This window comes from Polypterus senegalus, chromosome 8 (genome assembly GCF_016835505.1).
Source record: "Polypterus senegalus isolate Bchr_013 chromosome 8, ASM1683550v1, whole genome shotgun sequence".
Taxonomy (NCBI): domain Eukaryota; kingdom Metazoa; phylum Chordata; class Cladistia; order Polypteriformes; family Polypteridae; genus Polypterus; species Polypterus senegalus.
Genome location: NC_053161.1, coordinates 79,119,586 through 79,134,966, shown reverse-complemented (window position 1 = coordinate 79,134,966; position 15,381 = coordinate 79,119,586). Strand labels below are relative to the sequence as shown.

Sequence of the window (15,381 nt, the reverse complement as noted above, 5' to 3'; positions counted from 1 at the left end):
CACATCGATTAAAAAAATGTCAATGTTCTTTGGTGAATGTAACAGTTTAAAAGTAGGGATTCACTGTTTATGTGCCTGAATCTTTTTTTATAAACTAGTCTGAGCAAGATGGTCGATGTTCCATTCAATGTATAATTCGCTAACATTAATTTAAAAGTTGATGACAGAAAGAGATCAAATATTATGACTTTCATAATCATTAATGAGTGTCTTCTACAGTTAATTCAATAATTAATTAATCACGTACCCTTTGAGCATTGTTTTTGCGTCCGCTTCTTCATGAATCCTTCGCACCATGCCACAGTTTTCTAAAGACAAGTGTTCCAGTAGTCTGTAATCCACATCATTGCCAATGCCAATGCTAAACACACAGATTTTCTCTTGAACAGCAAGCTTGGTGTTGTTAACTATTTTGGGAGACAGAATTTCTCCCACAGTGGGACGTCCGTCAGTCAGAAAAATGATCAAGGAAACTCTCTTTTGAGCATCCTTCACTTGGGCATTGTAGTCGCTTAATAAAGCAGTTCCTGTCTGAATGCCTCCATTTATATTTGTTCCTAAAAAACACATTCGATAAGCAATGTTTAAGAACCTCATTGATCTTAAAGATGAACATTTTATTTTTTTTAAGCTTACTTGACACTCCTTACAAATATCTATTACTTTTTTATTCAAAGATCACTTAAACAAAAGAAAAATCAGTGCAATGACTGTGCACCACTGGAAATGTCAAACATGCGACACTGTAACTTGGTCGGTAAACTCCTGAGCCAGCAAAGAGGATCCAGACCACCAACAGAGCTGACTAGTATAATACTTGAAGCATGGAAACTAAAATATACCTGATGAACTTTAGCAGAATCAGGACAACAACAAGATCAAAGTAGAAAAAAACCCTCTGGGCATCATAGAGAATGCTTTATAGTCTACACTTTTAATTTAAATTCAGGTTTCAGTTATCTTCTGCTTCCTGTTAATCACACTGTCCTTTTCAGAGGTGTTCAAGTGCCATACTTGGTCACATTTCTATGCTCCTCTAACGTCAGTGACGTCCTAATATGATCACAAAATGCCAGTGCATCATGTATCATACTGAAAATTACCTAAAGAGTTAAGGCACAAATGTTCAAGAGTCATATAGACTAATTTGCCTTATTTTGTCTTTCAAAATGTCATTAACGAAAAATATTTTATAATTGTGTTGTTGGACCTAAAGAACATACAGCTTGAATGAATAAAAATGTCATCACAGACTAAAATTACATCTGCAGTCAATCGCCCATCGGCAAACATTTTAAATGAGTGCATCATAGCAATTATAAAAAACTAAAATGATTACTTGAGGCAAGTTGGGCCATTTTGCAGAGTTGAGCTCATCGATGTTGAGTCATTATCTGTAAATACGACTAACAACTCTGGTACTTAGTAACACACTCCATGCACCTACTCTCACCTTTGATTAGGAATACTCCACAAAATTTGGTTATAATTTACCCTAAAATAGCTTTCCTCTTTGCCCTGATTTCCTGTTGAAGGATTTTAATGTAACAGTTGGCATAGACATGACTTACTTCCTTTTTAAATTCCACCGCTTCGATTTGTGAGCTGACAAGTTATTATTGTATTACACACTTCATTAATCATTTAAATGGTAACTAAAGTCTCTTTTGGGCTGAGACATTGTAGTTCCTTAAAATAAATTCTAAACAGGACTAAGACTATTGGCTGAAGACAACCATCTTTCAATCATTAAATAGGTCTTTCTTTTACCGGACTACTACAAAAATGCTGTTTTCTCTGTAAAGCTTCTTTAATAGTGCATGATGTTAATTGTGCTATATAAAATGTAAATGATTAATGGGCTTACTAAACTAAGCAGAGTTACTTCTAAATAAAAATGCATGAAATCTGCTTGCTTAAGTTGAATGGGCAAAATATTAGCACTACAATGCAGGTTTTAGCTTAATTCTCTTGACAATGTCAATATCAACATCAAAGCAGGATGTTGTCCTGAATCGTCTGACTAGCACCTTATAGTTATAAAGTTGCAGTGGTCCACCTCGGGTGAAAACAAACATAACACACAGGTAATTTAAAGTCAGAAATTATTCAAAACAATGACTATGTAACAATTTATTAACCCTGAACATATAGAGAATGTAATATATGGTAAACCTTCCAAGTGTTATAGCATAAATTCACAATGGCCTATGTCAGAGAAGGTGAAGGGTGCTGATGTCACAAGGGCATTCCTAGAAGACAGCAACTGTCTGTGGCTTTACTCTATCATATTACAAAATAATAACAGGCTTCAAAAGTAATTGTCTTATATATATAAACGTCTACACTTGGAAGTGTGTGTGTCTGTTTGGCCCGGAAGTGAGAGGTGGAGTCGGGGTATGTGCTCCTCCTCTGAGGAAACAGAAAACTCGCTTAGCCGCTAATAACACAAGCGAGGCGAGCATGTCAGCAAAATGAAACCTCAAAAGAAAGACAAAGTCGCTTAGCCGTTAACATCAGCCAAAACCTATCCCTTTTACTTTTCCTCCCGCAGCTAATACACAAGCAAGACGAGAATGTCGGCAAAACAAAACCTCCGAAGAAAGACAAAGTCGCTTAGTCACAAATACACAAGCGATGCAAGCATGTCGGCAAAACGAAGCCTCCTAGAAGAGAGATGCCCAGAGTAGTTCCTTTCAATTAGCAGACACCTCTACATTTCAATTTTATTTCCTGTCAATTTCAATAGTTTCTAGGACCCTGGGCTTTTTACAGCACTTGCTTACACAGCTAGTAGGCTATAATACCTCAAATCATGAAACATGCTGTTCTAGCCTTGTGCCATTCAAGAATGTTTTCCAGATTTCACTCTTATATGTGTGTTTTCTACTTATGCATGTGTGGTGTTTTTGAGTCCCAAAGGTGAATTACGCTGGACGCTTTCCTAAACTGGACACAATGTAGGCTTGTTACAGTCCAAGCTGCCTAATTACAAACACCACATTTGTGACATGTTAATGCAGATATTATAATAGACAGATAACAACAGTGGTAACCCGCCATGGATTCAAGGACACTCTCGTGATGATTGTGTGCATAAATGGCATTCAGATATGAAAATTTGCATTTTAGACAATCCTGATTTCTCAAGATGGTGCTCAAACAATTGGTCCACTGCTTCAGGGTTCAGCTATTATCACAGAATCTATTTTTATTTACACTGCAATGCTATGCAAAGTCAGAGCTTGACTTCTCTACCATTATGTCTTTCAGTAGAAAGTTTGATTAGTGTCCCATAATGACTATTAATGGTACATTATACTTTAAATAGAAAACAGTGAATTTAAAAACACTAATGTTCCACTTTTGGGAGACATGCTGTGCGTTCCCCTACCTCCAGTGGGGTTTAAGAGATAAATGAATTTTTTTGCATCCCGGATATTATCTGGTGATACAGGTACCAGCTTCCCTTGATGCCATACTTTAATGCGGTTTGAAAAGCTGACAATGTTAAAATGGTCTTGAGGTCGTAGGTCTTTTAGGATGGTGAAAAGGGCTTCTTTAGTCTGTGGAAATCCAAAACAAAGCAGTTTAGTTAAAAATCTATACAAAAGTAGTACAAGCACTAAGAACAGAATATGTCTCAATTATTGCATTCTTATTTTAATTTGATCATAAAGACAATAGTTCTAATCAAGATAAAACCGTTGTCAACACAATGTTTTAGTGTTTCTGTCCCACAATCTTTCTTAGTTCCAAATTATGACTCAGTCAAAAGGAGTACTGTAGACCCATTTAGAATTCTTTATCTAATACAGTGCAATAATAAAATGTGAAAACTTAAAAGACATGCACTGACATATTTAACCAAGTACATTTTTAAATCGAAAGATATAGTCTTTTTTGTCAAAAAACAAAACACACACAAAAAACTGCAGCTTTCAGGAGTTGTCGTCCATCTAAGATAAGAGAGAAGGAGAAGGGGACAAAGGCTGAATATGACTGTATCTGGTTTTCAATGCCTAAGAGACTGAATTGGCCAATGGCCTAGATTAAAACTTGAGCAGTGTGGGGACATTTTAAAGCCAAAGCACACAGTGATGCGACGTCATCAAGTCTCATCAGCCTCTCACTTTTAAACTTTTGGATGTAGGATTTGCTTTGGACATCTTATCACTAGAAAACTGCAACATTTTGTAGAGTTTTTGAGTACTTACATTTGCCAACTTGTATAAAAGTTTGGTTATAATGAGTTTAGGGTTAGATTCAGCAAACATGACGCAACCTACAAAACTGACAAAGCATGTGGCTCCTGTTATATAGTTGTGTTCCTTGTGTCCATCAGTCACTAAACAATAATGTTTTATCCTGATGATCGGCAAATGCTTCCTACTGTACTCTCTGCCAGTCTTTCCTTATGGTAAATGGCCTGTATTTGATATAGCACCTAACTAGAGTTCAAGAACCCCCCTAGGCGCTTTACAACACAACAGTCATTCACCCATTCGTGATGATAAGCTACTATGTAGCCACAGCTGCCCTGGGGCACACTGACAGAAGTGAGGCTGCCGAACACTGGCGCCACCAATCCTTCCGACCACCACCAGCAGGCAAGGTAGGTTAAGTGTCTTGCCCAAGGACACAACAGCTGCATTCTCATGCCGGGAGCGAACCTGCGACCCTCCGATTGCTGGACAACCCGCTCTACCGACTGAGCTACTGCTGCCCTTATGTCTGTACTTTTTTGTTAATGTTCAAAAACACTGAGAATCCCACAGTTTCTCTTTTGTATATTTTCATCAGCTATCTTTGGGGTCTTCTGTATCCACCGAAACAATATTTCATTTATAATGTTATTTATAAAACTTCTGATGTTAATGGTTTTTAGCCTTTCTGGACTTTTCGCAGCATTTCTTTCTGTCATTTACCATATATTTGAAATATCTTTTTGGTTTCAATTCTGCTGCTGATCCACTTTATAAAGCACCCGATGATGCTACACTTTGCAAAAGGCTCTATATAAAAAGAAGACTGATTGATACTGCTGTGGTGGGCTGGCGCCCTGCCCAGGGTCTGTTTCCTGCCTTGTGCCCTGTGTTGGCTGGGATTGGCTCCAGCAGACCCCCGTGACCCTGTAGTTAGGATATAGCGGGCTGGATAATGGATGGATGGATGATTGATACTGTATATCAGGTGAATGTCTTAATGTACATCTTGATGATAATCTGTGTGTGTGTGTAAACTGAATTTAGTTTATTCTTATACATTAGAGCAACGTTCTAAATGGGCAAGAATAGGGCAATAAAGCATCTGCACATTCTTCCAAAGTATAAGAGATTTGTGTGTTTCAACAAAACATCTGAATTAGGAATGAAATTCTGAACACTGCCAATCCATTTATCTTGGCAAAACAGTGTTTACGGAAGCTTTTCTATTTTTAAATGAACATTTTTACAGCATATTAGTTAGAGGGGGTTTTATAGCAGTCAGTATAACAGACTGCAAGCTACGTAAAATCAAGACAAGGCAAGTGCTGTCTTCATGTCATTAAATATAAGCTAAATAATGGATAACAGGAGAGCCAAGAGTAATTACAGAAATGCATTTTAAGTCTCCCTTAATTTATAAAAATAATAATTTATATCTGTAACACACTAACAAGATTTTCCCCATCTACAATGTCTGGGTGGTACAGCAATGCTGTAGCAGCACTACAATCCAAAAAAACCAAAGAAATTCAATAAAATAGGCTATCATTCACTATTATTATATCAGTCTGTTTTTGCTAAGCTAGCTCATAGCTTTGGAAGACTGGATTCAAACCTGTCTATGTGGAATTTGTATGTTGTATGGCATTTTTCTGAAGCTGCTATGATTTTACACAGACATAGCTGGCCCAGAGTTTCAATGTGTACAGGTGATTTTGTTCTGCAATGAACTTATGCGCCATATGCTCACTTCACTCGCCAACAACCCCCGGCCTGTGCTACGCACCAGCCATTTCACATCTCTGCCACTCACGATTTGAAGGGGGAAGGCTGAACGCACCCCAAGAAGACGCAGTTGCTTCTCTGAAACCCCCTCTTAAACGGTGATACAATGGAAAACAAATAGTTTTTTTTTTTGTATCTCCTCTTTGCTCGATCAGCTGCTGGCTTGCCACGTGATCTGTATCTTGTGCGGCACAGTTCTGTCATATCACCTATGTACATATATTCAATCTCTTATCGCTTTTACCTTTTCATCAATATTGCATTGAATTTTGATTCCGTGTTTGGAATTACATCATGACAATGCAACGTATAACTGCCCGTGAGTGGATATCATTTCTTTCTCTCTACAAGAAATGTGTCTGACAATAGTGAAATCATGGGATTTCACTTTCACCAAACAACAAATCTTTTCATTCTCGCAGATACACCTCTTCATTGGAAAGAAACACTACTTTTTTTTTCCCTGATGGTGACTTGTAGATCGTATAATTCGTGTTGCCAATCTGAACAGTATATTCAATCTCTTTTCGCTGTTCCGTTATTTCACCGAGTAATAATTTCCGTTTGTTTGCGCTAATGTGATCTTTACTATCCTTTTTTTTTGAGACATTCAAATTTTCGTACTTCTATTATCTCTAACCTGCTCTGCATGTGTACCGCGCCAATGTTTTAAAATTATTTATGACGTTCCACTTTGTCATCTACTCTGTTTTATTTGTGACCCTGGGCGTGGTTAAATCTCTTGGCACAAAGACTCGTTTCGCGGGACGTGAAAGTGTCTCTCTGAGAAAATCATGTCTCGTCTCCAACCTTCCAAGATTTTTTTGTATAATAGAGAGATAAATATTTTAATATATACATATTATACAAAAAAAACTATTACTTAGAGTATAGCTTTTAGAGTATTCAAGGTTTGCATACTTTTACACTACAACTTTTTTAGCATTGTCAAATTAGGAGAAATTTAATTTGCATATTGAAATTAAGAATACACTTGAACAGTTCAATAAAACATACCTTTTCTAAGCTGTCTGAACAAAAAGCGCACTAAGCTAATCCAAAATAATAAATCATAAGCATACTAGAAAGTATAAGAAATCATTGTAGCCATTTAGTGTGGTAAAGCTCAGCCTGTTAGAAACAATAAGAAGACACACTCAACAAGCTGCCTTTTGTGTGAACATAGATACAGTACACATAAAATAGCTTCTGTTTTAACTCAACTGAGAAAAATGAAAGGAATATGAAAAATACTGCTTTCTCTTTTGACACTAAAAAGATTAACATCTTCACTCTGTAAGAGAATTTCACATCAACAGAGTTGAAATAAATTAACAAAGTAGACTGTAACATTGCTGAGTTTGTGAATTTAAAATCAACGTCTAATATTACAAAACAATCAAAATAAATATAATTATTACCCTGCATAACATTGTTGTATATTTTTGGCACACAAAGAGACAATACATGAAATATAACGTTGTTTTTTTTTTCTGAAAGTGTTGATTCTGTGGAATTTTAATGTTCATTCATCTATACAAACCCTGATAATCCCATCATGGAGTGTGAAACCTACCCTGGCAGCATCACACACAATACAAAACCTACCCATGGATGGGCCACCAGTACATCACAAAGCACTTCAAATGGAGCCAGTTTACAGAGCCCACTTTAGTCTATAGTGCATAGATTATGTTTAACTATTCAGTCAAAAACATTTAAGAGTTACTGCACAAAATAATTAAGACAATTGAACTGACCAGCATGTGTAAGGCATGTGGGAGGAAATCAATGCATGGAAAAAAAAAAGAAAACCAAAACATGGGAGGAACATGCAGACTACACACACAGATATTTGCAAGGCCTGGATTCAGACCCAGGACGGCAGCACAAAACACTGAGTGATGATGCAGCCCTATATTAATATTCAAATAGAAAATAGTCCACTTAATAAAGACGGTGGAGACAAATAAAGATAAGAGTACTCTATTTTACGCAAGAAAACTTTTGTTAAAATAGCCCTAACTTTTAAAATGGGCACATAGTTATAATCTCTACGTTGCTGGTTTATGTTAAAGTTTTGGGGAAAGAAATCAGTTAGCATGCACAGATGTTTCCTTTCCAGAGCATTTTAAAACAGCTGCTGTTTTCAACTGAAAGCATTTCTTACATTTGGACACAGTCCAGGCTGTGACACTGTCATTGCTCTGGTTTACCTTATATTACTCAGTTTTGGCCAAGAGCTCATTTATTTGCTTATTTAATGTTTCCAGGGTAATCAGGAGTGGCTTTTCTTTGCCGAGACATATGTTGACATACTTATGAATTTTTCATTCTTTATTTGAGACCTATTTAAAATTAAGACCAAGACATAATCATTCTTCTGTTTAAAGTTGTACATACTGTAATGAAGGTCTGACTGAGTTGCTGAATCAGTGTATCTATTGGAGAATTTATACTTTTTAAATTGCTCTCTGTCAACCTTCAAACTGTTTAAATACTTAGTATAATATCTTCCAAATAACAACACCAATAAATTCATCAATTATCTAGCTACTCTTGAAAAAATTGTTATTGCCAGTAAAAATTTAATTTTGCTGGGCTTCTGTACTTCTGTAATTGTTCTCGCTTTCTAACAAATGATTCATGAGCACTCCTGTGCTATGACATGTGTTTCATTGTTACGACACATCTTTCATTCACACTTGGAATAAGCTACCAAGTAGTGTGGTAGACAGTAAGACGTTAGGGACTTTCAAAACTCAATGTTTTCTTGGAGGAAACAAGTGGATAGGACTGGCGAGCTTTGTTGGGCTGAATGGCCTGTTCTCGTCTAGATTGTTCTAATGTTCTAATGTTCATTCATTTGTCACATGTCTAATTCATACTTAAAAATTTCATGGCTACATGGAAAAGGTGGAAGTCCAAGTGAGAGTGTAGCCCTGTGAAGGGCTGTGTGTAGTCCTGCTTTGTGCTTGGTGCTGCCAGGATCTCTTCCAGGTCTCGCTTGTTCCTAAATTGGGACTCTGTTGTGCAAAATGAATGGAAGTATGGAAGGATAAACAATCTGAAATACTTCTGAGGTGCCACTGGACACCTGCATTCAAACAGTTAATACCATCCATCCATCCATCCATTGTCTAACCCGCTGAATCCGAATACAGGGTCACGGGGGTTTGCTGGAGCCAATCCCAGCCAACACAGGGCACAAGGCAGGAACCAATCCTGGGCAGGGTGCCAACCCACCGCAGCAGTTAATACCTTTAGTAATATTTCTTTTAAATGGGCAGTGTGTTGCAGTGCCAAAGTAACTGGACTATAGACCAAAAGGCTGAGGTTTCACTTTCTATCTCAAACCCTCTGTGTCTTTTCAGGATGGTTGCTGTGTGCAAATTTCTAAATTATGCAGATTTTCTGCACTTGCTAAATACCAATTTTTTTTTGTACATTTAATACGTTGTTCAAAGTTATGCACTTTGCAAAACAAGTTAGAAAATCTACCGTGACCAGCAGAATCCCTATATAAAGCTGTGAATCTAGGATTAAAGTACAGGAGATCCATATGTAGTAATGTGGATAATCAAACTGAAAAATCATAGTAGTATGTCAAAAAACTGTAATTCTCCTCCCTACATGTGCGACAGCTAGGGAACAAAAAATGCTTTCAAAACTCTTTTGAAACAAGTTTGCTCAAAATCAATAGGCCTCTAGTATTTTACAGTTCTGCCGAGTTTTAAATAGAGTGAGTAATTCAGTTTTGAGTTATCATGTCCACAGGAAACAGATACACCACCATTGTAGACCTTATCACCCGAGATGAGATTTGCATTTTGACACAGTGGTTCTGGGAGCTGAAGCTTTTCATAAATTTCAGGGAGCAGTAGGCAGACACCACTCCCATATAATTGGAGTACTATGGAGGGTCCGCAGTTTAAAATTTTTTTTTCACCAAAGATCCTAAGTGATGTCAATTTACCAGCTGATATACGTTCCTACCCTCACCTATGGTCATGAGCTATGGGTAGTGACCAAAAGAACGAGATCGCGAATACAAGCGGCTGAAATGAGTTTCCTCCGCAGGGTGTCTGGGCTTTCCCTTAAAGATAGGGTGAGAAGCTCAGTCATCCAGGAGGGGCTCAGAGTAGAGCCGCTGCTCCTCCGCGTCGAGCTGAGTGAGATGAGGTGGCTCGGGCATCTGATCAGGATGCCTCCTGGACGCCTCCCTGGTGAGGTGTTCCGGGCACATCCAACCAGGAGGAGGCCCTGGGGAAGACCCAGGACACGCTGGAGGGACTATGTCTCCCGGCTGGCCTGGGAACGCCTTGGGATTCTCCTGGAAGAGTTGGAAGAAGTGGCCGGGGAGAGGGAAGTCTGGGCCTCTCTGCTCAAGCTGCTGCCCCTGCGACCCGACCTCGGATAAGCGGAAGAAGATGGATGGATGGATGGACCCTAAGTGAGCACAACACATCTCAGCTATAAGTTAAAAAAGTTCACTATGGTTTTTACATCCTCAGGCACCCATCCTCACTGGGTTCATTCGTTCCTGGCATGGCACTTGTTCGGCTCAAAACTGTAAAGCACTACGGATCTTGGTGAAGTTAGTGTTCTTATATAATACACTAACATGGCTGTTTGTTTGTCTGTCTAGGATTTTAAATCACCTGCAGCTTGCAAACCATTTGAACTATTGACCTGAAATTTGGTACACATATACTACGTGACTTCTACTATCCACTTTCGAGGTGATGATTGACCGTCAAGGTTATTCCTCTTTTTATTTTTATTTTATTTTATTGTAGAATCATCTCTTGGTAGCAGCCAACAGGGCAGCCGTGCAGCGCATGGGTACAGGCGCTGTTCTCATCCCTACCACCTTCGCCATCACTTGTTCTACCTCTTCATATCTTAAATCATTCTTGAGACTGATTGAAGACTTAAGTGCCAGCTCAAGTGAAAAATAAAAGAAAACATACTAAGTAATTACAACACAAACACTGACTTAATCAGTTTTAACATGAAAAGATGCCAATGAAAGAAGAGAAGAAGTGGGCCGCAAGGGTGGGGAAAAAAAGAGTTGCTCCGAAAGCAGCAAGCACATCAACCTCTGAGCAAATGAATGCTAAACGTACAGAGAAAGAGGATGAAAACTATGAATGCTCAAGACAAGTGTATTCACTGCACATTATCGTGCAGTACGCCATTACTGGTATAGAATATTACTGGCACACAGCTTTATTCTGTTCAGCATATATATAATGTACACTGTCTTGGAAAGGCAAATAGGATTATGATGCACTGGTACTTTTCTGACAAATGGCACAAGACCATAGGCATAGATTTAGTGAGAGTGTTTATCCACAGTTCATGAGACTACTCAACAGCCACTGACTGCTTTGTGATCATTTCTTGTATACATATTATATGTACATGTTTCCTTCAAAGAATGTTGTTGTATTTATTGTTGTTTTTTGTTGGGATAGACAAGTAAGTAGGAATTTTATTATACTGTTTACATATGACTATAAACTTAAAGATGAAGAGTCTAACATACAGACACAGAGCTTTCACTGGGAAAGTGGTCATTATGCTCCAGCCACTTCACGTCTCTGCCGCTGGTGTTGTAAAGAGGGGGGCTGAACACACCCCAAGGAGACGCGGTCACTCCTCCGAAACCTACTCTTAAACGGTGATACAATGGGAAACAAATATAGTTTTATTTTTACCTCCTCTTTGCTCGATCAGCTGCCGGATTGTTGCTGCCACTGTGCCACGTGATCTGCATCTCACGCACCACTTTGAACATTTAAAAGCCTGTACAGCAGCTGTCCTACTCTTTGTCTTTTATTTCCGGCCCTTGGTGTGGTTAAATCTCTTGGCACAAAGTCTTGTCTCGCGGGACATGAGTTCTTGATATTTTTTAGTTTATCATTTAAAAATAGAATAAGAATCAGAAATTCTAACAACATAACATTAAGGTTCAATACATTCTGAAAAGAATGATACCAAACATATATATGTAGATTTTAAAATAAGCCAAATTTAAAGCGTGACAAAAAATGTGACACAAAAACATCACATAAAATCATTGCACAAAATCATTGTACTTTTAGGCTAAGGATTTTATATATATATATATATATATATATATATATATATATATATATATATATATATATATATATATATATACACACATATACACACACCTACTGTACTACATAGGGATATTATACAAATATTAAAAAAACAAGTGCTGACTAAATTTCAGTTTGAAAGCACAATCATGGCAGGCTAGGTATTCAGTAGGTTGGAACAGAAATAACCTTTACAACACACATTACTCTATCTTTATTTTAAATGCCGACCTTTTATAGTTTCAACAACAAATTATTGCAGTAAATCATAAAAAGATCCTGTGAGTATGTGTAAGAAGAACTGTAAAATCAGCCAGAAATAACACAGTTCTGCTCAGACTGTGACCTTTATGTGCAAAAGAATCATTTAGGGAACAAACCAAAAACACTGTCTGCCTGTACGGCAGCCTGCTTGTTACAAGTTCGAAGTCTGTTAGAGTTACACCAACTAAACTCAAGCACATAAAGCTACTAAAAAAAGAGATAAAGGCAACCAATCTAGGGCTGTGTTTTTGCTTCTGTTTTACCACAATATTTGGGCATCATGCTTCAGGTAAGTCCATGGGGCATACTGTTGGCATGTTAAGAATATCCATCCATCCATTATCCAACCCGCTATATCCTAACTACAGGGTCAGGGGGGGTCTGCTGGAGCCAATCCCAGCCAACACAGGGCACAAGGCAGGAAACAAACCCTAGGGAGAGCACCAGCCCACCGCAGATGTTAAGAACATCATTCCTTTATTTCTTGAACATGCCAATTCCAGTATGGACTCACTAGTTATCCCAGTAGCATTAGGCATAAAGCAGAAATCAACTAAGGATGGGGCACTAGTTCATCTGATGACATACTGAATCAAATTCATTAACCCCTTTAGACTTGGCATGCGTATTTGAATCAGGAGAGAAACAAGACTACCCAAATAGACTAGGGGACAATTTGCAAACTCCACAGAGAGTGTCTTGGCTATAATTTGAACCCAGAACTCTTAATTTGTGAGACAACTACACTATTCATTGTGCTGCCTTCGACACTATCACTAACACTGTTTTCATTATGCTATACAGCATTAATGTGACCCTGTAGTTGGAAAAGTTGTGCTTTAACTGGACAGACAATATAGACATAAACACAACGCCCTCAGTATCTTTTCTATAGGAGCCGTGTACTGATTTGCAGAATCATTCAGTCAGAACAACAGGTCGGCATTAGAACACATTTTTAAGGAAGCTGCCTTGAAAAGATACCAAGGCACAAAGTCGGAAAAAACAGCCAGTGTGCCTAAAGCTCCTTCTTTTTTAGCGACTATAAAATGCTTGCCAGATTCCAGAATTTTTATGGCCTTGTTCTCAGCAAAGATGCTGCTGCTACCAGGGATTTTTTTCTTCCACTGTTGACATGTGTGATAAGCCGTTTGAAAGCCTGATTTTACACTCTCTCGGAACTTCCCACAGATTATGACTCAGTTTTTAAAGCCTTATTTACAAACCATAACCTGCTATGCCACAAAGTATTAATATCGCTGGGAACAACATGTCAACTGTTTCTTTTTTATTTTAAAAGGCAGGGAAAGAAAAATCTCTGTTTAATCAGCTGCTTAGCTATTTCAGTGTACTTTCCTTAGTTCTTGTACTCTTTATAAACCATTGGAATTTTATCATAGACAATGAAATGTTTTTTTGTTTCCTGAGACTTTTACTGAAGCTTCTCATTCTCTGAACAAAAAGCCTGCCAAGTATTACCAACAGTTTATAAGAATGAGAACAGTCACATTGTGCCACATTTTGTGGGCTGAGCAGCATTTTCCTAGGCAAAGCTCCTCAAGAAGATGACGTGATTTGAAAATTAATTTCTGTAACCCACATGGATGCTGGATAGTTCCACAATTAAGCAGTAAGACAGCAGAACACAAAGAGAACTCTGAGATGCAATACAACAAAATCCATCACTTCATTAAGTGGATTTTCATCAACGCCGCATTATTTTTTGATTTTTTTCATTCGCTCAGCACAGTTTGAATGTTATTACTGGTAAGTGTATTTGCTCAAGACATAAAAATAACAGTCATTATGTTTCATTGATTACATACACAAGCAAGTGGTTTGTCCAAGCAGTTATTACAATCAGAGGTAACTAAAGAACTGATTAGGAAATGGCATTATGAAAATTAACCACCATATTGATGCTTCCTGTGAGCGGCTCCTACTACTATGGAATCACATTAGTTTGGGCATTGGGTAGGCTTTGACACTCTGAAGGACCAATGTCTTGTTAAAGATTCTGTCTTTACACTATCCTTGTGGAGTTGATGCTTTTTGTGATTTTTGTAACTAATTAGGTATTTTTTCTATCACAAGATTTCTAATTCTAGGTCAGAATTATTGATTTATTTGCACTGCATACAGAAACACTTTTCAATGCACTGTAGTGCAATGCTTGGCATCCATTATTATTCCTTGGATTTCAGGCTCAGTTTTGTCCTTTATCTATTTCACCTTATACAATTTTTTATATTAGGAATTTGTTAGTTTTCGCATACCCCTTGGGGTCAGAGCACAGGGTCAGCCATTGTGCAGCGCCCCTGGAGCAATGGCAGGTTAAGGGCCTGGCAGAGGCGGATCTATGTTTGGCAGTGACAGGGATTCGAACCAGCAACCTTCTGGATACCAGCACAGATCCTTAGCCTCAGAACCACCACTCCGCCCCAGTTCCTACCCGTGTTTCAGTTTATAAACCATGAGAGTTTGTGCAAAGCGCTCATGGGTGGTGACTCGTAACGTGTTCAGAACTGAGCACTAGATGCACTTCATATCTACTTAAAAACAAGATGGATTTCATTTTTCAAAAGATATATGATTAAACTCATGTTTTGTGAGTATTCATTAGTCAAAAGTATAGACACAAATTTACATTAGTTTACATTAAGATAACTGTTACTAATATTTAAAAAAATTACAGCCTAACAATGGGGAAGAATGTTAACGCTACTATTCCGACGGCTCTAGGAGAATCCTAGACCAGTCAATGTCTATGCGGCTTTTAAACTTCCCAGCTGTGTTTGTATGAGTTTTTGTGATAAAAATATAACACTAAATTGTCCCAATATAACTAATTGTAAATATGGATGTAAGAGCACCCAATACTGCCAGTCCCTGTAACCCTCAGTTGGATTAAACTGATTGGAAAATACACGAATGGATGCTTAGTATGATCGTTCATTGTTGTCATTGAGATGCCTCCTTTACTCGCCCTT

The 15,381-nt window shown here is 38.0% G+C and overlaps 1 protein-coding gene across 2 annotated transcripts in view; it reads right to left on the bottom strand.

The window, feature by feature from the left end:
- Nucleotides 1–15,381, bottom strand: part of itih5 (inter-alpha-trypsin inhibitor heavy chain 5) — a 65,366-nt gene that overhangs the window by 30,213 nt on the left and 19,772 nt on the right. For both annotated transcript variants that reach the window (XM_039761320.1, XM_039761321.1), the window contains 2 exons: nt 3,395–3,566; nt 248–557 (listed from right to left, as the gene is read on the bottom strand). In XM_039761320.1, coding sequence (XP_039617254.1) covers nt 248–557; nt 3,395–3,566 — 482 coding nt within the window. The remainder of the gene's footprint in view (nt 1–247; nt 558–3,394; nt 3,567–15,381) is intronic.